The sequence below is a fragment of the Bombina bombina genome, chromosome 3 (genome assembly GCF_027579735.1).
Source record: "Bombina bombina isolate aBomBom1 chromosome 3, aBomBom1.pri, whole genome shotgun sequence".
Classification (NCBI taxonomy): Eukaryota; Metazoa; Chordata; class Amphibia; order Anura; family Bombinatoridae; genus Bombina; species Bombina bombina.
Genome location: NC_069501.1, coordinates 54,821,870 through 54,847,162, shown reverse-complemented (window position 1 = coordinate 54,847,162; position 25,293 = coordinate 54,821,870). Strand labels below are relative to the sequence as shown.

General features: G+C 36.1%; 2 protein-coding genes across 3 annotated transcripts in view; one reads left to right on the top strand and one right to left on the bottom strand.

The window, feature by feature from the left end:
* LSAMP (limbic system associated membrane protein) overlaps positions 1–25,293 on the top strand; it is a 1,151,692-nt gene that overhangs the window by 496,948 nt on the left and 629,451 nt on the right. The window lies entirely within an intron of this gene.
* LOC128652863 (E3 SUMO-protein ligase ZBED1-like) lies at positions 15,338–20,463 on the bottom strand. The gene is made up of 4 exons (XM_053705840.1): positions 20,025–20,463; positions 19,338–19,569; positions 17,854–18,527; positions 15,338–17,616 (listed from the first exon to the last, which is right to left on the bottom strand). Exons 1-4 carry the CDS (start codon positions 20,054–20,056, stop codon positions 16,494–16,496), a joined length of 2,061 nt encoding a protein of 686 aa, XP_053561815.1. The 5' UTR covers positions 20,057–20,463; the 3' UTR covers positions 15,338–16,493.

Genomic DNA, 25,293 nt, shown 5'->3' with positions numbered 1-25,293 from the left:
CCAGAGCAACAATAACAGTATCAATCATTATTTCATGCTATAAACAAGACTCTAAATAAAACCTGAAAACGGAGGTAGCAGTGAGTCTTTTGTAATGACTGAGATCAGAGCAGGCAAAGTCCATTAACTACACTCTATCCGCCTGAGAAAAACTTGAGCTTGATTATTCTCTCCCGTAAAAAGTTCTCCACTGAGTCGCCCTGTAGTAGCAAACCAGTGTCCGTGCGTTGTAGAAGCTTATCAGGGTTCTTTACCATGTATTGTGTTTGAATCTTGGGTAGTCCATCATTTGTAGTTTGGGCGTGCAATATATCAGATAAGTTAGCTTGCCGCTTGAAATCTAAGTTGTTAATCTGTAGAGAGTTATCTGCACAAAGATTTAAAGTCTCTATTTTCCTCATTCTCCAATAGTCCCCTTCATGTTCCCAGAGCTGAGCAATATGAGGATCCCATCTCGGCGACCATTGCGGTCGTTTGAGGAACTTTAATGCTGAGGCCGTGTATGTCTGTGTGGGACTCTTCTTCGCTTTAGCAATTGTCATGGCTGCAGAGGGAGTCATAACTGTGTGTTGATTTAGTTCAACTGTAAGCGCCATTTTAGAATACTTGACGTTGCTTCTTCTCCTTATTTTTGTTAGAGGGTACAACGGGTATGAGATTTTATTCAGCTGCCGGGCATGCTCCTCTCCACTGCTAAGCTTATGTGCTTGCACTGACGCCGCTCCTGTTATACATTGGACCGCACTCTCTTCCGATGGTGATTGTGCTTCTATCTTGCCTACTAGCCGAGGTATAAATGGTATGTTGCTGTTTCTCGGCTGCCAAATTTTTTCTGCCAGAGCCTGTATGTCCCTTTCTGAAGGCGCTTTGTCGATCAGGGCTTGAAGCATATCCTCTAATTTTTTTAAGGAGTTGTCCATATTGTCACTTATGGTGTCGCACCACATGGCTGCCATTAGCTGTCGTTAGCTGTTATGACACTGCGTACATGCAGTAGGGCGTGCTGAAATATAATTTGGTGGCCTATGTCCACGCAGTGTCAATTAGCTGGTTTATCTCCTAACTGTGTCCAGCTCTGATTGAGTAACCCCAGTTTCCCAGGGGGGTAGCGTTGCCTGCTAAAGTGCCGCCGCACCAGGCCTTAGACGTCCAATTCCGGCTCCTAGTTCATAAACACAGCCAAATATAAGATAAAAATAGGTAGTATATGTTAGCAATTACAAAGCCAGTTGTAATTTGTAGTATGTGCTGTAAAATGGTAATGATAACCAGCGGATTATCACTCTATCACCTGGAGCTCAAGAAAAATGCGGCCGGTCAGAACCGCTGCTTGGACACGCCCCCCCATCTATCTTTTTAAGCAATAAAATATCTGGTTTAGACTGTCCCTTAAAGGGCCAGCAAACCTAAAAATAATGTTATATAATTCTGCACATAGTGCAGAACTATATAACATTATATTAGCGTTAGCTTTATAGAACATAATATTCCCTGTGAATTTTTATAAAAAAAGACTGTTTTTCAGACCCGCTCTCTGTACTCTTCTGAGCGGGTCTGTTTTTTATCACAGAGCGCATCTGGCCAGCTGTCTAGTCACAGCCCGACCCGAACGCGCCATTACACTCAGTGCAGCTCGCTCCTGCTCTGTCTGACAGCGGGAGTGAGATGCACTGAGTGTAATGGCATGGTCGGGCCAGGCTGTGACTAGGCAGCTGGCCAGATGCGCTCTGTGATAAAAACAGACCCGCTCAGAAGAGCACAGAGAGCGGGTCTGAAAAACAGTCTTTTTTTATAAAAATTCACAGGGAATATTATGTTCTATAAAGCTAACGCTAATATAATGTTATAAAATTCTGTACTATGTGCAGAATTATATAACATTATTTTTTAGGTTGACTGGCCCTTTAATGATCATTGGTTTATAGGCACTTCCTATTAATACTCTTTGTTGTATAGGCACTTTCTGCTAATACTCATTGGTTTATAGGCACTTCCTACTAATACGGATTGGTTTATAGGTACTTCCTACTAATGCTCATTGGTTTAAATGTACTTCCTACTAATGCTCATTAGTTTATAAGTACTACCTCCTAATGTTCATTGGTTTATAGGTACTTCCTCCTAATGCTCACAGGTGTATAGGCACTTCCTGTTAATGCTCATTTGTGTATAGATACTTCCTCCTAATGATCATTGTTTTATAGGCACTTCCTGCGAATACTTATTGGTTTATTGGCACTTCCTACTAAAACTTATTGGTTTATAGGCACTTCCTGCTAATACTCATTGGTTTAGAGGAACTTCCTGCTAATACTTATTGGTTTATAGGTACTTCCTGCTAATACTCATTAGTTTATAGGTACTTCCTAACAATGCTCATTGGTTTATAGGCATTTCCTGCTAATACGTATTGGTTTATAGGCATGTCCTGCTAATACTCATTGGTTTATAGGCACTTCCTAGTAATGTGCATTGTTTTATAGGGACATCCTCCTTATGATTATTAGTTTATAGGAACTTTCTGCTAATGCTTATTGGTTTATAAGCACTTCCTGCTAATATGTATTGCTTTATAGGTACTTCCTTCTAATGCTCATACGTTTATAGTCACTTCCTGCTAATACTCAATGGTTTACAGGTACTTCCTACTAATGCTCAAATGGTTATAAACACTTCCTGCTATTATTTATGTTTGTAATCCATAACTTCCTGGTAATGTTCATAGGTTTATAAGCACTTCCTGCTAATACCCATTGTTTTATAGATACTTCCTACTAATGCTCATATGGTTATAAACACTTCCTGCTATTATTTATTGGTTTATAGGTACTTTCTGCTAATACTCATTGGTTTATAGGCACTTCCTACTAATGCTTATTGGCTTGTTGGTACTTTCTACTAATAGGCTTTTTCTTCTATAGGCACTTTCTATCATGGCATCCACAGGAGTGTTTTTTTTGGGGGGGGGGGGGGGTTGATTATTTTACAAATGTGCTGCACAAAATGTTCATGGCTACCCACATTTCCAGGAAACATTTCTTGGAGGTTACAGGAAAAAGTGAGTGTTTTGCAGAATCGAAATGGAGATGGAGCTGGAGCTTACCCCTCAGAGTGAAAGGTACAACCCAGCGAAGAAGATCTGAAAAGTAAAAACAACAATTATTCAACAAAGCAACCCAAATGAAAGGGAATTGCAGAGGGAAAATATAATAACTTATAACTACTGGTAAGGATAGGTGAAAAAATGGTAGAACAAATATTCCTTTGCATATTTCTATTGCACAATCAAATATTGATAAAAATTAAAATTCTTTAAAATTCTAAAAAATGTAATGTTATTTTCAATTTTTGGAATATTGCTTTTGATTTTAAAATTTTCTTTCAAATTTGAATGTTGCTTTCAAATTCATATATTCATAATAGTTCAAATATACACATTCTAATTTTGAATGTGTATTTTTGATTTATAATGAACATTCAAATTCGAAATATATTCAAAAATAAAACATAAAATTTGAATATTTAAATGAATATTACCAAATGTTAATTAAAATGTGAATACCATTATGCGAAACTAAAATATTAGAATGCTTGATTAACATTTAAAATTCGATTTGAACTGAGAAATGTGTAAACATTAATTTTTAAATTTAGTATGTTGCAAATTATTCACTCATCCCTTACAACTAGTCATATACTCTCAAAAGTATGCCAACATAAAGACATATCAATCAAATTAAACATCTATGTTTAATCTTAGGCTTAAAGGGACGGAAAACATTGTTTTATATGTTACATAATTTGGCATCATTCTGGATAGTCTTTGTTTTTAATTTGCTCTTGTAAATGAGTAATTTTGCACCTAAAACAGTACTTACCTCCAGTCCAAAGCTGTCCTCTTCTTAGCAATTTTTTTTTTTCAAATACAGCACAGTGAACTTTGTGTAACTATTCGACTGCATGTAGCACACTCCAGTGTTAGGTGACACAGCCGACAACTTTACCTTGCACAGGAGCACACTACATGCAGTTGCCACGGAGCTCACTGTGACGCTGTATTTGAAAAAACTGCAGCGTAGAAGAGGACGGCTTTGGACAGGAGGTAAGTATTGTTTTAGTTACAAAATTACTCATTTACAAGAGCACATAAAAAAAAATTGTATGTTACATAATTCTGCATATAGTGCAGAATTTTGTAACATAAAACAACGTTTACTGTCCATTAAATTTTAAATATTGTAGGGAAAGGAATATAAATATTAGCTAAACGCAATATTTTTCCTTTACGTGTAAATTACTTTAGTATAGTTATATAGCAAGTACAAACATTGTCATTTTTAGATTTGATTTTCTGCTTGTTTGTAGGTTTCAATACAAGTTTTCTTACATTTGATGCAAATTGGAAGTTGGAGAATTAAAAAAAATAAAAATAAATTACATTTATAGGCAATTGTACGGTAAAAAGCAATGCGCACAGTGTGCTACCATACTGCTTGTTAGCACCATTATTAATTATTTATACAATCCCAACATGTTCTGCAGAGTTCTTGCTAATAATTACAAAGGCAGAGAACATACAGAGATAATGTTGTGCAGAATCTTGTAGATGTGTTCAGGAAAGTCTCAACGGGATACCTATCTACATAGGTAGGTAGAAAACTCTTTACACATGCTCAATTTACATTTTATACAATTTTTTTTTTTTTTCATTTTCAAGATATTTTTTCATTTTGGTGTTCTTGCAAGCTCAGCTACACACACACACACACACACACACACACACACACATATATATATATGGAAAAAAATTAATGAGAAGTAGGAGAACTATTTCTAGTTTTTGTAAATATCATAAAACATATGAAAACAACATTCTGGGCATTGATTCTCTTCAAAATTATAATGCATAAGGTAATACAGATTAAAATAACAGTATAATTTGTTTATTCGTAAAACAAAAGGATTATTCAGTTTGTAAAGTTATTTTGCACTGAGCTAGAAGTAACTACTTTTAATGAACTGTGCTGTGTGCTGAACTCATAAATAACATAGCTCCTGACTAGCTGAGCAAAATGCAAACAAAACATTAATGTTGTGACACAGCACTGATAGAAAATAAGTTCTTGCAATAGTTTAAGCATGTCTTATGGAATAAGTAATTACACCTCTTTAGAATACATAATTTGATATCCTACAGAGTAAATAGATTTCCCTGCAATGAATTTCATCTTATGTATGTTGGCTATGCTGATCTCTGGCGTAAAGAAAAAAAATTAGATTAAAAAAGAAAATGAAGAATTCATGTTCTTGGTATTGTAAAAAAAATCATATTTTCTAATGGATAGAATTAAATATTGGAAATAAAAGATTCATCTCCGATTTCTAAATTGTATTCTGTAATAAAGAAATTGTTCCCCTGTAGAATAAATACATTTTAAATAGATACAAGATTAATTTCCCTGTAGATTTCATAAAGCCTACAGGAATAGAATGTCTATTTCGATATATATAACGTGTGAAAGAAAACAAAATATTAATCTCCCAATGGATTAAATGGAGTTTTATGGAATAAAATATTAATTTTGCAATGTAATGACACCCTACCAGAATTGCTAACCTAAGACCATTCTAAAGGGTGAAATGAGGTTTCCGTGTTTTAAAGGATAGCTTTTGTAATCCTGTAAACTTCACTTTTATTGAATGAACTCCAGGAAATGACAGAGAAGCGTTCACCATATGCACACTTTGTATTTTATAAATGCTGCAGTGAGTGACTAACTCATTTTACAGCTGGTGTTGTGGTCTAATAGCTTTTTCCTTATTATATTTGAAATATTGGAACAATGTTCTCAATTCATAGATATCTAGTACTTGTGTCACCTTGATAGCAGAGCACAAGCTGAGTGTATGTATTTCAGCCAAATTACTGCCAGGCGTCAATACAAAATTTTAATTTATCTCTGAAACGTGACAGTGTAATCTCACTGATAAAAAGATTTCTGCAGCCAATACATTTTTGGTTATCCAAAGTTTTTGTACCGAATATTCGGGGAAAATTGTTTCCACAAATATTCAGTGGCTGCACTATTGAGTATTAGTTTAGTTTAGAACAAAACAAATATTGATTTTTTTAGTTAAACATTTACATTCATTTTCGTTAAAGCCAATGTAAATGTTCCAAAGCTACAGATAAAAAGTTCACTTGTAGCTACAATCTTACCCTAATGCGCTCTGGAGATTGCGTTAACTCGATCCTGTACTTGCCGGAGCCCAGGCCACGCTACCAGCAAGCTTAACCTCTCAGATCCAAGGACCCGCGCTAAGTTTAGTGCAGGTCCTGCAAGCTAATCTCACTAAGCCTTCTGTTAATGCGGCCGGGCTCTGGCATGAATAGGATCATCGGCTTAGCCCACTCTCCAGAGCGTGTTAAGGTAAGTATTAACCCCTTAAAAATTAAATAAAACATAGAAATTTGACAGTCGATAAGAGCCAAAATGCCTATCAAGTCTACCCTAGAATAATGAATATTGACTTTCTGATTTTCGTCAGTATTTTTTCGTTTTATTTAATTTTCATTGCGGTATTAAATTTGTTAAAATTAAAACGAATATCGGATTTTTATCACAAAGGTGCTTTTAGGATTAAACAAATGCACATCTCTACTGATAAACTGTATAATAATTATATTCCTTGTTTCTTTATTTAAACAATTATTAATGTCAATGTTCTCTTGGAAGAACAATGTTTTCATAAGTAAAAGAATATGAAAGTTTGTTATATATCTCGTACATCAAAATAATTAACTTAAAGATATTGAAATGAAAGCTAAATGTTCATGATTTAGACTCTGTACAATTTAAAAAAGAAATAAGAAATCCCCAAATCCCAATTTATCTTTTATTTCTTGGTCTCCATTTTTTAATACTTAGCTCCTTTTCATAATAACATACTGATATAAAGTTTTACACTTTTAAATATATGGGACCACCAATCAGCAAGTGCTACCCAGGTTCTGAACAAAAATGTGCCAGCTCCTAAGCTTACATTCTTGTTTTTCAAATAAAGTTACCAAGAGAACGAAGAAACATTGACAATAGGAGTAAATTAGAAAGTTGCTTAAAATTGCATGCTTTATCTGGATCATGAAAGAAAAAAAATTGGGTTTCATATCCCTTTAAATAGAGAGAGTGCCAAAAATAAACCAAATACAAATTGTTAGCATTCTACTTTTACCATAGACACGTGAGACAGCATTTTCAGTATCATATAACTTTAATTTACCTCCTAAATCGTAAATCTCCACTACAATTTGTGTTAAAGGGACATCTGTAATGTACATTAGAAAACAGTTAAGTAGTGATATTTTATTATAAATGCTGAAGCTTCTTTCCCCATGTGCAATATCCTGCATACACCCATATGAATGGCAGACAGTTATTACACACTGAGAGCTTGTGGTGTTTAATACTTTGTAATGTATTAAAATATTCACCAAAAAACTGTTTATGAAAAGCAGGTGGTAAAAATACCATTACGCTCTCTGTAAATAAAATGCTGATATACATAAACATGGTTGTTCTGGCTAATTATTATTAGGTATCTAGCACTAAGTGGCTCTAGCGCTTTTTAGAAACATAAAACTGGCATCTTCCACTGCCCTTAATCGAGCTGTCTTTCTGGCAGTGAATATTTGACTTGATTTACATGATCTATACTCATTTCCCTGCAGGATTAAGCCACTTTCTGGGTAAACACAATATTAACATCAACACAAAGGGCAATCAGAGAGTACTGAAAGCACAAATGGGAAGTGAATATAGATTGGCTTTTAGCTCATGAAAAGCTTATTTCTGTGCCGTTCTTAGATAAAATTACAATAACATAGACACACATTAAAGGGACAGTATATACCTTGCTATTACAGTATTTTTTTGCAGTCTTCTAATAGATTAACATGTCAGCAGAGTGTGAATGTTGTTAGTACAGATTAACACCTTGTTTGGCGCAGCTGTTTTTCAACTTCAAACACCACTTTTCTTGTTTGAGGGATCCAATCTGGACCTGGGATTGCAGAAGAAGGAACATGTTACTGTCATTGTATTAACCATTGTTTGGCTTCAGCAGAAAAGATAAGATAACAAACAGTGAATTGGAAACAGATTTGTGGCAATGACTAAAAAATCCACAATTTACAGACCTAAACTATAGGAAATGGGCAAAGTAAAATTCAGCAATCTATATTACATTCCCAAAGTGTTTACTGTCACCATCAACTGACGTCTGAAGGCTAAGTCAATCAAGTCTTGAAAGTTTAGGCAATTGTTTTCAGTAATTGTGTTCTTACATTATTGTGGCATCTGCCATGATATCATGTTGTCACAGTTATAATGAACTAATGAAGCAAACTGCAGTTAACCCTTTATATTACAAACAGAGAAACTTGACCTAAAACCCTAAACTCAAACTTAACCCTAAACCTTACCTAATCCTCTCCCTAACTCCAATCCTAAACCATAAACTTAACCCAACCCTAATTCCAAACACACCCTAGCTCTAAACTCTGACCAAACTGCAATGCTGAACTTCAGAACCCCATTATTTTTAAAGTCTTTATTGCCCCAGTGAAGTAGCTTGTCTCATGGTCGCATCTTGGCATTTTAAAGCTTACACAGTTAGCTAATTCTTATTATTTCTCTACAGTAGTTTTTTTTTAAACATGTTTTAATAACATTATGCTGATTTTCAGACTCCTAACCAAGCCCCACAGTGTCAGAAGTATACATGCGTTTACAGACTGCTGCTGGCTCCTGTTTATGTTATCTGTCTTTTCATATGCAGGGAAGGGCGGGGGGGGGGGGGAAGAGAGGGGGATGCCTGCTCTTTTTATTTTCCCAGCCCCTTTCACAGGGTGTCCCAGCCAAACCTCATCAATAGTGCTGAACTGGGAGCTTCTAAGTAAGATTTTAAAAGGTTTCATACTGGATTTTTAGATCAGTATCTGTGCATATTCTTTGTTATAGTAGCGTCTATTACATGCTATTATATGAAAATTGGTGTATACTGTTTTTCAGTTTTTATGAGAGATATTAGTTTGGTGAACAAGTATTATTCAGCGTAGTTCAATAAATATGGCCCTTGAAGCAAACTTGACTCAGTAATGGGTTTTACTTATGTTCTGAGTATAATATTGTAAACCGCGTTCCGGCACAAACAAAAGTAAATATAATTTCCCTGATGCATCAAGTAGTGTTGCTGGTATAGCACATCATTCCTTCCTTGCTTTGCTTGAGACATAACCTTTGTTGCTTCTGAGATTCTTAGCATCTAAAATTTTCCAGGCTTGGCTTCCAAGCCTCACTGTTTTGTGCCGTCTGTGTCAAGATATTCAGGAATCAGGAGTATGGCGTATTTGATACAAGTGACAACGCTGCTGAAACTGGTTTGTTCAGCTCTCTGTGGGCCACTGGGACAGATGTTTAAAGTCTGTTACTGATCTCGGTGGAACAATTGAGAAATATTTATTGTTCAAGCTCCTTAAACTTTTAAGAGTTTATCTTGCAAAAAAGCAGTTGGGAAAATACTTTGCAATTCCTTTCTTGGTAGGGTAATGAATCCTGACTTTAAAAAAAGAAAACGTTTTTTTAAAGGACACCTGCTCAAAAACTCTTTGGGCCCAATAATCAAAAACTCAACACAATAGGGGGAAATCATTCAACATCCTTGGGAACGTTTTTAAGCATTTCATTGTAGTGTAGTGAGAGTGTTAAAAAAATTCTATTCCAAAATCTCCTTTTTTGAAACTGTACATGAGAGCATCCTGAACTGTTGTCTGGTATTGGAGATTATCATATTTACCTTTCTGTAGGCATCCTTTGTTGATGCTTAAAGGGACACTAAACCAAAAGTTCATGTCCCTTTAACTCAAATCCATGAGAGCATACCCAGGTATACTCATGATAGTGCATGTCTTCTGAGTTCTATTTGGCAGCAGTTTGTCAATTGTCATACACCTATATACTGTTTCAACAAAGAATACTAAGAGAGGTACATTTGATAATAGAAGTGATATATGATCTGTCTCTAGAACTAAATTAAAGGGACGTTAAGCTTAAAATCTAATTTAATAAGTATAAAAACTTTGTAATGTATGTGTTTGAAAGTATTTGGAATGCAACTTTTTTGCTGCAGTTATTTTTCAGTAGCCAGATTCCACCTACCAGTTGCCTTATATGGAGGAGTCAATTTGGGTTTACTACTGTAGAAGACACAGCCACTGGCATTATGTTAACAAACTTTCTACTGTTCTCTATCATCTCTACTGAAGCTAATTAGGAATAGATATGGTTCAGGCTTAGGTGAGTGCTCTATCAGTTCTCAGAATTGGAAAACTTTTCATTTTCGGACTTAAAGTGAAAGCAAATTTCAAGCTTTAAGAATATTGTAATGAAAAAAGATATTAGTGTACAAGCAAATCCCCATTTTCTTTTTAAAAAAGTGTGTATATATATATATATATGCTTCCTATATATATATATATATATATATATATATATATATATATATATATATATATATATATATATATATATATATATATATATATATATATATATATATATATATATATATATATATATATATATATATATTATAATAAAATATTTATAATCCTATCTTCTGTTCCTCTACCCCCCCTTAATTTTCTCTTTGGCTGGGCTGTGACATAGAGAGCAGTCCAACCCACTCATTACATCGGCTTCCTAAGGGCTTTCAAAGGGCAGGACTTCAAAAGTGTCATATGACACACACATTGATTGGATGTTCATTGGAATGGTCATTAAAAAAAAACCAAAACATTGTAATAGAATCATCACTTTAGGCTCAGATTTAACCCTTTTTATGGATAGATAGTATACATGTATACTTTTTTAATGGCAAAGATTATATATATATGGCATTTGATTAGCTAAAGTTTACCATCACTTTAAAATACAGAAAAAGGGGCAAAATAAATAATACTGTTAATATTGTATTTGTTTCTATGCATAATTAAACAATTTATGTTACAATGCCGGTTTTATTTATTTATTATTGTACAAGTAGTACAATGCTAGACTACTCAATAAATTGAAAATAAGTTTGGACACATTTATTGACACATATAGATCCTGAAGAGCACTTCCTGCCGTCTAATACATCAGAATTGTTTTCTTTTTAACTTAAAATAAGTTTTTATATTTTGTGATTAGCCAAATAATCATCTAGATTACGAGTTTTGTCGGTAAAGCTGTGCGGTGCTAACGCTTAGTTCCAGCTCACTGCACACCTACAAACAACGCTGGTATTACGAGTTTTTTTTCAACCCGGCGTTAGCCTCTAAAAAGTGAGCGTTGAGCAAAATTTAGCTCCACATCTCACTGTAATACACATCTCACTGAAATACCAGCGCTGCTTACAGGCAACTTTGTATTTATTTTAACTAGGTAGAATAGTTATTAAATAGTTATAAACTATTTAATAACTACCTAGTTAAAATAAAGACAAATTTACCTGTAAAATAAACCCTATCCTAAGTTGCAATTACACCTAACAATACTCTATAATTAAATTAATTACCTAAACTAACTACAATTAATTACAATTAAATTAAATTAACTAAATTACGAAAAAAAACACTAAATTGCAGAAAATAAAAAAAGAAATTACAAATTTTTAAATTTATTAACCTAATCTAAGCCCCCTAATAAAATAAAAAAGCCCCCCAAAATAATAAAATTCCCTACCCTATACTAAATTACAAATTGCCCTTAAAAGGGCTTTTTGCAGGGCATTGCCCCAAAGTAATCAGCTCTTTCACCTGTAAAAAAAAAATACAATACCCCCCCAACATTACAACCCACCACCCACACACCCAACCCTACTCTAAAACCCACCCAATCCCCCCTTAAAAAAACCTAACACTAACCCCCTGAAGATCACCCTACCTTGAGCCGTCTTCACCCAGCCGGGCACAAGTGGTCCTCCAGAGGGGCAGAAGTCTTCATCCGATCGGGGCAGAAGAGGTCCTCCAGTTGTCTTTATCCAGATGGCATCTTCTATCTTCATCCTTCCAACCCACTCATTACATCGGCTTCCTAAGGGCTCTTCAAGACATTCGGCGCGGAGCATCCTCTTCAAACGACGGGCGACGACTGAATGAAGGTTCCTTTAAGTGACGTCATCCAAGATGGCGTCCCTTGAACTCCGATTGGCTGATAGAAGATGTTCCAATCAGCCAATAGAATGCAAGCTCAATCCTATTGGCTGATTGCATCAGCCAATAGGATTTTTCCTACCTTAATTCCAATTGACTGATAGGATTCTATCAGCCAATCGGAGTTCAAGGGACGCCATCTTGGATGACGTCACTTAAAGGAACCTTCATTCAGTCGTCGGCTGTCGTTTGAAGAGGATGCTCCGCGTCGGATGTCTTGAAGATGGACCCGCTCCGGAAGGATGAAGATAGAAGATGCCGTCTGAATAAAGACTTCTGCTGTCTGGAGGACCTCTCCTGCCCCGATCGGATGAAGACTTCTGCCCCTCTGGAGGACCACTTGTGCCCAGCTGGGTGAAGACGGCTCAAGGTAGGGTGATCTTCAGGGGGTTAGTGTTAGGTTTTTTAAGGGGGGATTGGGTGGGTTTTAGAGTAGGGATGGGTGTGTGGGTGGTGGGTTGTAATGTTGGGGGGTATTATATTTTTTTTTTACAGGTGAAAGAGCTGATTACTTTGGGGCAATGCCCCGCAAAAGGCCCTTTTAAGGGCTATTTGTAATTTAGTATAGGGTAGGGAATTTTATTATTTTGGGGGGCTTTTTTATTTTATTAGGGGGCTTAGATTAGGTGTAATTAGTTTAAAAATTTGTAATTTCTTTTTTATTTTCTTTTTTATTTTTCTATTTTGTTTTTTTTCGTAATTTAGTTTATTTAATTTTATTGTAATTAATTGTAGTTAGTTTAGGTAATTAATTTAATTAGATAGTAGTGTTAGGTGTAATTTTAACTTAGGTTAGGGTTTATTTTACAGGTAAAATTGTCTTTATTTTATCTAGGTAGTTATTAAATAGTTAATAACTATTTAGCAACTATTCTACCTAGTTAAAATAAATACAAAGTTGCCTGTAAAATAAAAATAAACCCTAATATGGCTACAATGTAATTATTAGTTATATTGTAGCTATCTTATGGTTTATTTTATAGGTAAGTATTTAGTTTTAAATAGGAATAATGTATTTAATTTTAGTAATTTTATTTTGTTTTATTTACATTATATTTAGTTAGGGTGGGGTTAGGGTTAGACTTAGGTTTAGGGGTTAATAAATTTAGTATAGTGTTGGCGACGTTGGGGGTGGCAGATTAGGGGTTAATAAATGTAGGTAGGTGTCGGCGATGTTAGGGATGACAGATTAGGGGTTAATAAAATTTAACTAGTGTTTGCGAGGCGGGAGTGCAGCGGTTTAGGGGTTAATAAATTTATTAAAGTGGCGGCGATGTCCGGTCGGCAGATTAGGGGTTAAACATTTTTATTATAGTGTTTACGATGTGGGGGGGCCTCGGTTTAGGGGTTAATAAGTAGTTTATGGGTGTTAGTGTACTTTTTAGCACTTTAGTTAAGAGCTTTATGTTCCAGCGTTAGCCCATAAAACTCTTAACTACTGACTTTTTTATGCGGTAGGAGTCTTGGAGGTAGAGGCTGTACCGCTCACTTTCTCCAAGACTCGTAATACCGGCGTTAGGCAAATCCCGTTAAAAAGATAGGATACGCAATTGACGTAAGGGGATTTGCGCTATGCTAAAATAGCGGAAAAAAAGTGAGCGGTACACCTGTACCTGCCTGACTCGTAATACCAGTGGGCGTTAAAAAGCAGCGTTAGGACCCCTTAACGGTGCTTTTTAAGGCTAACGCCAATCTCGCAATCTAGCCGAATGTGATATAAGGGAATTGCTCTCAAAGGTATTAACTGAAACCATCTAAATTGTTGTTGCCAGCGTTATAAGCATATCCTGGGTTTGTCCTATGCTGCTTTCTTTGTTCAAAGACAGCTGTGTGGTCCTATGGACAATAACAATATGAAGCTGGGTAACTATAGAATGTTTGCTTAAAGGGACATGAAACCCAACATTTTCCTTTCATGATTCAGACAGAAAATGTTATTTTAAACAACTTTCTAATTTACTTATATTATTGAATTTTCTATATTCTCTTATAATCCTTTTTAAAAAAGAAATCCTATGTAAGCCAGTGTTAATTTTGGCAGCAAATTTTGATTTAGTTTTAGTCGTAGTCTTTTGACTAAAATGCCATTTTAGTTTTAGTCGTATTTTAGTCATCTGAATTGTTTTAGTTTTAGTCGAATTTTAGTCGACTAAAATCGTACTGGCGATTTTAGTCGACTAAAATTCGACTAAAACTAAAATCTAATGGGTTAAATTGTGCATTATTTAAGCATTTATCTAGAATTTCCAATCCAAACTCATTATATATATATATATATATATATATATATATATATATATATATATATATATATATATATACACTCCTGGATTAAAAATGTTATTATTTATGGTATTGGTATTAAGGTTCGAAGTTCGAACATAGTACATACAAAAGAATACAGACACAAATTTACTTTTAGCCGTTGTGGTAACGTCTTTATAAATAAAAGTAAGTTTCATAAACAAACACAAGAATATTGTTTTTTTGAATTTTTACAAACAGAAGTGCAACTGTACTGTTCAATCAATGTAATAATGCCATTGCACATTATTACCTGAATATAAAACCTTTTACAGTTCAAGTAAGTAACTTGTTATTGTTAACAGTACCCAAGTCCCAACAAAACAATTCTGCAGCCAGCAAGTGCTACAAGGCAGCAGCAGCAAAGGCACAGACAGCAAAATAAAAGCAAGTTTCATAAACAAACAAGAATATTGCTTTTTGAATTTTGACAAACAGAAGTGCAACTGTACTGTGTTCCCATTGCACATATTATTACCTGAATATAAAACCTTAACAGTTCAAGTAACTTACTAACTTGAACACAGTACGCAACAAAACAATTCTGCAGCCAGAGCCAGCGAGTGCTACAAGGCAGTAGCAAAGGCACAGACAGCAAAATAAAAGCAAGTTTGATTTTGCTCTGCTGCCTTGTAGCACTAGCTGGCTGCAGAATTGTTTAGTTGTGTACTGGTAAACAATTAACAAACAAGAATATTGTTTTTTGAATTTTGACAAAGAGAAGTGCAACTGTACTGTAATCCCATTGCACATATTATTACCTGAATATAAAACCTTTTAACAGTTCAAGTAACTTGTTAACCTTAACCGTACACAACAAAACAATTCTGCAGCCAGCTAGTGCTACAGGCAGCAAAGGCACAGACAGCATAACTACTAAAGTAATTAACCAATACTAGAGGGGTAATGCTTATTTCTATAATAAGAATCAGTTACTAACTGACTCACTGGACGTGGACTGTTCACAATTTTTCACATCTTCACAGTTTATTGTTTCAAATTTCAACAATTCTAATTCTCAGATACATTCAAAGAAAAAGTGCAGAGGCTACAAATACAATGCTAGCAGCTGTACTGTATGGAACTATATAACAATCACCACTTTTTATAACTCCTCTCTCTGTCTCAGCAAGCATTGACAATAGAGGTAAATATGTATCACACTAAGAACACCCCACTAACTTACAATGAGATGCATATTGTTGCTATAGGAAGTGCTGTTAATACAGCAGATAATACTATTTATTCAGTGCTAAATTTGACAGCAAGTGAACAGCACCTATAGCTTATCTATCTACTAGGGGCTGGAGTGGATTTACATTTCTGGCACCACATTGTAGACAGGTGCAAGGTAGGGAACCCTTACGCTGAGGTCCTGCTGCCAACTCCCCTAGGGGCAGAACCTGGGCCTGCCTGACGTAAAAAAATGATATGTGCCTACTCTGCCTAATTATAAATCTGTCTGAGACGTTTGTATAGGTTTAGGAAGTGCTGTCAGGAGTGAGTGAATACTATTCACTGCTAGATTCATTGACATGACATGATTCATCCATAGCAACAATATGCATCTAATTGAAAGTTACTGTAACTAAACTTACTGGTCTATTTTTCTTTTTCTTTAGTGTGATATATTTACCTCTATTATCAATGCTAAGAGAGAGAGAGAGAGAGAGAGAGAGAGAGAGGAGTTTATTGGTGGTGGTTGTTATTATAGTTCCACAGAAATTCTAATCCACACACACACTCACTTATGGTATTGTAGCACTAGCCTTATGCATTTTTTCTATGACTGTCACTGTATTTGACAATTAGAACTGTTGAATTATTGATTCTTCCTATAGCAATAAGCAGTGAGTGAAACACAACCCAAACCCACAAGTATAGGTATGCTAAAAATGCTTAACATGTTATAAGTAACTGGAGAATAAAAACATTTCTATTTGTTTCGATTCATTTTAAGGAAAGCACTTCGTGCCAATATGACCCTTGCTCTATTCCGCCGGCCTCGAGAGAGGTCACCTGTGACACTGAATATTCTCTCTGCAAAGGCTTGAGAAGCTGGCATAGCCAACAGGTCTAATGCAAAAGGTTTTAACTGGTGATAAAAAGTATCATTCTTTGACAGCCAAAAATCTGTTCCAGTGTCGTCATCAGTGATGGGTTGTTGCAAAAGCTCTTCCTCCCTATATTTTCTGATCTGCTGCTCTATGTTGTTTGGGGAGGTCCTCTGCCTGGGTCTTCTGCGGCATTTTGAGAGAAACCGAAAGACTCTGTGCTTTGATGTGGATGGTGGGGCTTCTTCCTTTGATTTCTCAATATTCTCCTCTTCTGCAACTGCAAGTGCATCATCTTCTTCAGACAGATCCTCATCTTGTGTGTGGGGCAATGCTGATTTTCTTATCACATACTCCTCTGCCTGTTTAAGAAGTTCCTGAATATTTTCATCAGCCACATCAACAAGGGTTTCACAGACAGTAGGGTTGACAAAACAAGCAGCAGCTGCAAGTGGGGAGAACCTTTCATCTGTTGTATCTAAGAATGAAGCAAAACGCTGGTTTACATTCCCTTTCATTTTTTGTGCAATTGTGGCAAGGTCTTGGTAGCTAGTGTTCTGTTTAAAGTCATCAAGGTGACTGAGCAGATCAAAGAGGGCAGGGACAACCAGGGACATGGACATGGTGTCACTCTGGAGGGTTTTAGTATGTTCTGCAAATGGCAGCAGTAGATCATGCAATGATGTGAGCTTTTGCCATTCACTAGGGAGAAAGCTGTCCCATCCCATGTTGTTTGCGATTTGGCAGACCGAGTCTTTCACTTTGATGAGTCGTGCGATCATGTTGAATGTACTTGACCAGCGTGTGGGGCAGTCATTTAAAACAATAAGGCCACACTGCTCCAATATCTTCTGTGTTGCAACGGAAGACTTGCGGAAGAGTTTCACTACTGACCTTGCTTTATCAAGGATTCTCTTAACACTTGCCTCCTTCTGCACCATGTGGACCACAAGTTGTAAGGTATGCACCACACACGGTGTCCGGTCCATGTCGATCTGTTGGTACCTAAGAGGACAGAGCACAGTCAAATAAGCATAAAGTATAAAAAAGTTTTCCATTCAAGTTTTTAAACCCTCAATATCTTAATTATGGATGGGAATACTTTACACAAGATTACAATACAAAGTGTAAATGGAAAAATAACAACAAAAGATACAGCCCGCCCCCAACATCAATCTCATATCCATGTTAAAATTGACTGTCATCATGAAAAAGATTGAAAAAATAATAAAAATGGCTCACCGCAAATCATCAATTTCAGACTCAGACGACTCAGAGTCACTTTCCGTTATGGGGGAGTCTTCCTCACTAAAGCTGGGTGGTTCTTCTGCTGCTGCTGTGGTGTGTTTAAATGCTGCCACCATATTACTCCCATTGTCTGTTATCACTGTAAGGATCTTCTTCTTTGGTATGTCCCACTCTTGCAAGCATTTGTCCACACATGATTTGATTGACTGTGCAGTGTGTGGGTGTGCTACTTGTTCAAGGGCCAACAATATGTGATCAGCTTTATTTTGGTCAACACAAAAGTAGCACGCACTTATACCAAGGAATGAAGCTGTTAGTCCTTTTTTTGTCCACAAATCAGTGCAAATAGATACTCTCCGGGCAGCAGCCAGTCTCTTTTTGAATTTTTGTTTTTCATCTTCATAATGTTTGTCAATCAGATTATTTATTTTAGTTTTCTTTGGAACACTCAGTCTCCTATCTACGGTCGCCATCATGTTAACAAAGTCCTCATCTTCAATCGTTCTGACTGGTAATCCAGTGCGCCCAATCCATTTTGCTATGGCATCCTCCCTGGCCTGTTGTTCCTTAGAGTCAATTTTGTATTTTGAAGCACTTACAAGAGCTGTGTAAATATTTTGCTGTGGTGCACTGGCTTGACTTGGCCCATCATTGGATGTTTTCTGTATCTGTGGGGGTGAATAAGGTGGGGGGAAAAAATCTAATAATTCTGATTTTTCTTTCTCTCACGGTCACCCATCCACAGCACCAAGTTCAATTGTCTCTTTCTATATATATATATACTACATTTATGTCCCTTGCTTCCTGAGTCCCAGTTCCACCATATGTCACTCTCAAAAGGGTTAGTTATCTCATCAATCAATACAGGACAGCAGTGGTTTCTTTAGGCTTGTATTGGGACATAAAACAAGTGGGATAGGATAGAGACAAAATATAATTAATAATATGTATTTTAATTACTTTACCTGCAATTTTATACTGCCGTGCCAGTAGTCGACATTAACCCTTTCTTTTTAGTTTCTGAATTGTAAAGCTCTAACTCCCCCCACATCCCACACATTTCCTTCTATATATATTGTGTGTTTTTGTTGTTGGTGGAATTCCAAAATGCATAGGGATTATCCATAATATCTACTGGAGCATGCCTAGAGAACTAGAAGCTGTGTGTGAACTCAGTTAAAATACAATGCCTGTGACTGTAAAACACTGTGGGGGTGGAGTTGGCTGCTCCAGGCCAGGGGGCAGCTTAGCTATAATGTAATTCATTTTGCTTAGTTTTGATAATTATTAAAAAAAATTAGCCCGTTTAGCTTAGGATAATGGATATGCAGTTGAACAGATCTATTCTGAACCTGGACCAAACCAACCTGTTTTATGTCCCTTTAAGTTTAGTGAAAAGAAAACACCAGTTTGGCCTACCTGACTAAATAACTTTATCTTAAACAACCATTTAAGTGTGACTGTGCAGTGCATAGTACCTTTGTATGAATTTCGGGATGACTCATCTGCAAATGACGCTTCAAGTTTGTTGTATTTTTACCAGTGATTGCCACTCCACATGGTTTGCAAAGGGTCTTGTTCTCCTTAGCATCAAATGTAAAATGCATCCATAGATCTTCTCTTCTCTTTCTCCCAGACACTAACATTTCTGTGACTAGTGTCATCTGTATCTGTACAGTTTGTGCAGCAGTGTATGCTACCTGTTGGTGACTGGTGTTACCCAAAAAGAAAGATATTACTAGTACTAGACAAAATGGTAATAATACAGAAAAATGCTGTAATTGTTAAAGCAAGGGTCAGTCAGTCAGCTCAGCAGCAACCCCTCAGCCCCCACTCTGCTACTATTTCATTTTCAGGCCCATCAGATCAGATCAGATCAGTGCCCCTTCCTTATAAGTCACCTGCGCCACCCACCCAGGCCACCATTGAGCTGAGCCTGCCATGCCGATGCCAGATCCTCCTATAATATATATCCTTCCTAAATAAATACATGGACTTTGCAGTGACAGACTGTGAGATACACACTACACAGACAGGAAGCCTGACACCTAAGAGTAGGGTAGGAGGATGCATTGCATGGCGACATAACCATGTGGCACTGGCAACGTGAACCGAACCGAGATCTTATACTAAAAATTCAGTAGACAAACACACAAGTCACTCACCACGTCACATTCAATTTCCACTCTCCAGACATGGAGGAATTCCAATTCCAACTCTTCCTCTTCTCTTCTGTGGTTTGCACTCAGTTGCACTGCAGGGCGTTGTTCCAGAAGTCCCGACTCCCTTAGGCAAACAGAGGGATCCTGCAGCTGCGCCTGCGTCTCTCACTCTCTCTCCCAGACTCCCATGCGTGGCTGCGTGCATCTCACTCTAACAGACAGCGGTGGGTGGAGCTCAGAGGAAACTAAAAAGCGGAGGTTCAGGTGACGTCCCTCCCTCAGACCCTCACATTTTCGTTTCGGTTTCGTCCAATGACGAAAATTGGAATTGATTTTCGTCATATTTTTCGTCAATTGACTTAATGATAACTTAATTTTCGTTAACTTTTCGTCACTAAAAACGGCCGCTGACGAAAACATTTGACGAAAATATTTTCGTCAACGAAATTAACACTGATGTAAGCTCGGGAGCAGCAATGCATTACTGGGAGTTAGCTGCTGATTTATGGTTGCAAGTGTAACCTCATCACTGTTGAAGCTGATTGGCTGTTTTTTTTTCTTTTCTTCAACTGCAGCTGGACAGTAGCTGAAGTATAACTGTTCACTGAGCACTTACTATTGTGAGCTGAAGAACTTTTGAGTTTAAATATCTTTCTTTCTTACATAGAGATGTTCAGGTGATATTTTCTTGTCAGCTTTTTACAGTTGCACTGCATCACTTTCAAATGATTTAGCATATGAGTATTATGTCCCTATAATATTATATCACAGAATGTTACAAACACAAATCTAAAAAATATGAGCTGAGATTCTTAGAAAAAAGTTCTTAAAAAATACAGAACAATAAAGTATAAAAACAGAGCAAAGTAGTCCCTGGAGGCTAGTCCCATATTGTGACTAGCTGGGATAGGTTCTACTGGGAAATACTGGTATATTAGCTCTGATTTGCTTCTTTTCAATATGCAGAATGTTTGGTGTAAAGCTAGAATCGTGTAGCACTCTGTTCTTCACCCCCCGTAGAGTCCTATTACCAGCACAACTTCCCAGCCTAAAGGCATCATTGGCTACTGAGCACAATATAAAAAAGGGGGAGCTTGAATATGAAAGAAAATGACAAAATTATAGTTCAGCTCTGCATAAATAAATAACCAATTCAGTACAGCGACTCTGTATGTACTCTCAAAACCCCAACTGGTAGAATGCTCTCCAAAAGGTTTCATTTCTCATTGACTTCTGAATTTGCAAGTGCATAATGTATGGAAAAGTAAAGCAGAGTAATTCTAGCTAGGGAATAATGCAAGAATTTAGATCTTTGAGACTCTGTATTTAAAATGATGTGCTGCTCATTTATACATAAAAGTGAAAAAAGAATATGCTCTAGTTTGTTATTACTGCAATATTGCTTGAAAGGGGTTAAACACAGATCCTGGGAGCTTGCTGAACACATTTGCTAATCCTATGACAAGAGGCATTGCTGCTTCCTGGGGCTAACTTCTGTAGGTATGCTGTTCAACAAAGGATATTAAGGGAACAAAATGTGTTTGATAATAAAAGTAAATAGAAAAATGTCTTAAAATTGTATTGGATACATGACTTTTATGCCTCATTAAAGGGACATAATACTCATATGTTAAATCTCTTGAAACTGATGCAGTATAATTGTAAAAAGCTGACAGTAAAATATCACCCGAGCATCTCTATGTAAAAAGGGAAGATATTTTACCTCACAATCTCCAAGTTCTGTGTAAAAAGTTATACTCAGCTGCTCCCAGCTGCAGTTGAAAAAAAAAAATGAAGAAGAAATGAACAGCAGCCAATCAGCATCAGCAGTGCTGAGGTCATGAACTCTTTTACTGTGATCTCATGAGATTTGACTTAATTCTCATGAGATTTTATAGTAAACTTCCTTAAACTGAATAGGGAAATAAGATGAGTGTGCACGTAAGCTCACTCCCTTAGCTGTCCCGGGACAGACATACTGATTTGCTGCTTAGAAGTCCTTTACAATGGGATGTGGCTACTGAGAAACCTTTGAGGTAAAATATCTTTCTTTTTTACATAGAGATGTTCAGGAGATATTTTCTAGTCAGCTTATTACAGCTATGCTGCATCACTTTCAAGTGTTTCAACATTTGGGTGTCATGGCCCTTTAAGCAAATCTCCTGCTGCACATGTTGTCACTGACTTAATTGTGCTCTGCTCATTTTGTTTTTATACACCCCCCCCCCCTATTTGTGGATGGCCATTATAGAATACACACGTGTTCACAATGTCTAAAACTTGTCTCCTTATTGAAAACTGCAGTGCTACCTTTTAGTGAGATGCAGAACTTTCATCATATAATTTCCATTTATTCAAACCTATAAGGGACCATGTAGTCCCAGTGAATATTTTACTAATTTCTTTTTAATAAGATCCTTATAGGAAAGTGAATATATGGATAGAGGAAAGTCACCACAAGATTGAAAGGAAAATATAGAGGTATTGCATATCCAACACTGTTATATTAATATACTTTTTACCTCTGTGATTACCTTGTATCTAAACCTCTGCAGACTGCTTCCTAATATCAGATCTTTTGACAGACTTGCATTTTAGCCAATCAGTGCTGACTCATGATTAACTCTACGGGAGTGAGCACAATGTTATCTATATGACACACATGAACTAGCGCCGCCTAGCATTGAAAAACTGTCAAAATGCACTGAGATAGGAGGCGGCCTTCAAGGGCTTCAAAATTAGCATAATAGCCTACTTAGGTCAAGATTTCAACACAGAATACCAAAGAACAAAGCAAATTTGATGATAAAAGTAAATTGGAAAGTTGTTTAAAATTGCATGCCCTATCTGAATCATGAAAGTTTAGTTTTGACTGTCCCTTTAAATCCCCTTGACCATGCTCACCCATTACCTGAGATGCTGTGTATATAAGTTTGCCATCTCAGCCATGTTTTCCTTGACACTTATAAGTTACACATGCTGCAGGGTGTGCAGGGGGGAACATGAATAGTGCTGTCCAGAAACACAATACAAGTTCCTCACTGCACACCCCGCAGCATGTGTAACTCATAAGTGTCCAGGAGTTGGCTACCTTATGTGTATGTAACTAATTAATTGGATATGGGGCGTGTTTAGGGACAGCAAACAACATTTCTCAGTGTCCAGTCATTGGAAAGCATAAAACCTTCTTTACCTTCATGTATGAAATATCAGACATGCATTTTTATCAGGTTTACTAGTTTTTATAATTTATTTTTTTCTGTATTTTGCAACTAAAGTGGTGCAATTTTTAAATTGACATTTGATGATTATTTTTAACCTTTTTTAACATCTTCATGCTAATTATTTGAGAATTAAATCCTTGCCCTACTTGACTTTATAAGGCTGAAGGATGTTTTCCACTGTAAAATAATGTGTTGCAGACTGTCGTACACCTGTTATGTATCTGAGCTGTAACCCTTGATATTGGTACCCAGTAATTATAAGGATGCTGTAATGCCAAACTACTAAGGTAGACAGTCAGTAATGAGAAACATCATAGTCTATAAAAGTTTTCAGATTTAGCCTTGTATTCTAATTCTATTCTATTAATATAGAAGTGAGTGTTATGATGCTATATTAACTTAAAGGTAAAGTGTACTCAAAATGTTTTACTGTTCAAAAAGATAGATAATCCCTTTATTACCCATTCCCCAGTTTTGCATAACAACCACTGTGATATCAATACACTTTTACCTCTGTGATTACCTTGTATCTAAACCTCTGCAGACTGCGCCCTTATCTCAGTTCCTTTGCATTTTAGCCAATTAGTGCTGATTCATAAATAACTCTATGGGAGTGAGCAAAATAGTATCTATTTGGCACGCATGAACTAGCACTGTCTAGCTTTGAAAAACTGTCAAAATGCACTGAGATAAGCGGCAGTTTTCAAAGACTTAAAAATCAGTTTATGAGCCTACCTAGATTTAGCTTTCAACAAAGAATGCCAATAGAGCAAGAACAATTTCATAAAAGTTCATTGGAAAGTTGTTTAAAATTGCATGCCCTATATAAATTATGGAAGTTTACTTTTGACTTGACTGCCCCTTTAAAGGGGCATTTGAACTCCTATGATGAGGCTTGTAAGTATTTGCTTTGATCATCTAATAGTTTATCTTGTGGTTCCCACTGCTTTTTTTGCATTTCTGTGAATAATGTGGGTACCAGCAGTCTGGCTTGGCTGTGAGCATGTCTGCAGGAGCTAATACTGCTATCATTTTTAGGGGTAAGCATTTGTAGGCAGTGGAGAGCTCCAAACACAAATGTGCCTGTGTGTGTTTTCAAAATCAGAGCGGAAGGTTTTTTTAAGACTGAAGGGGCAAATGTTGCAATAACTAAATGCTCTAATGCATTAGATCATTTTCTAATTGCATTATTGTCTGTCAACATTCAGCTCCATATCAGAAATAAACTGCCAATCTCAAGATGAATTTGGCCAATGATTGGAAGCTACACACATATGCTCCTCGTGACTTGCCAACAGCCATATTCAGCAAGCTGAATTTAGCTCTTTTTTTTTACCCCTTTGTGGGGATTAAACACATAGGTATAGGCCAGCAACAGTGCAGTAAGTAAATGCTTTAGCAAATTAAAGTATTTTTGTATCTGTGCTTTATGTTCCTTTAAAAATTACTCATCATTTGTATTTATATTCAAATTTGAATGTTATTGTAATAATTCAATTTACATAATTGAATGTTGATAAGAACAAATATTCTAAAATATTCTATAATCAAATGTTATTTACAGTTTTTCGAATGTCACTTTCGATTTTGAATGTTCATAATTAGATTGAATTTCCACATTCGAAATTTGGAAGGTAACATTCGATTTAGCAAATACTATTCAGAAGTTAAATAGTTCATGTGGTAGGGAATTTAGTAAATTGATACATGATAGATACAAATATATCAATTCAAATGTTTCTATTTCAAATATTGCATAATTCGAATATTATATTTAAAGAAAGCATTAGAAATACTATTACAAATAAATAAATTTGAATTATTAGAAAAGTTTGAATCAAATATTTAATCTAAAGAATGCATTAGAAATACTATTACATTAACTGATTAGAAAAGTCAACCTTAAGACATCACTGCGAACGTTTAAGTAATACAAGTAAATGTGAATGAACTCACAATTTTTTGAAAACTAAGCTTTTGTCATGTTTTGAATCTATGTTTTATTTTTATTTCTGACATCATAATTTCCCTACAATGGGTGGTCTTGC

Excerpts from the sequence above, each read along its gene's own strand:
- LOC128652863 (XM_053705840.1), bottom strand. The coding sequence starts at position 20,056 with ATGTCTGGAGAGTGGAAATTGAATGTGACGTG. Across the intron at positions 19,570-20,024 it reads TGGAAATTGAATGTGACGTG|TCACCAACAGGTAGCATACA; the intron begins GTGAGTGACTTG and ends GGGTAACACCAG. Across the intron at positions 17,617-17,853 it reads TCTGAAATTGATGATTTGCG|GTACCAACAGATCGACATGG; the intron begins GTGAGCCATTTT and ends CTGTCCTCTTAG.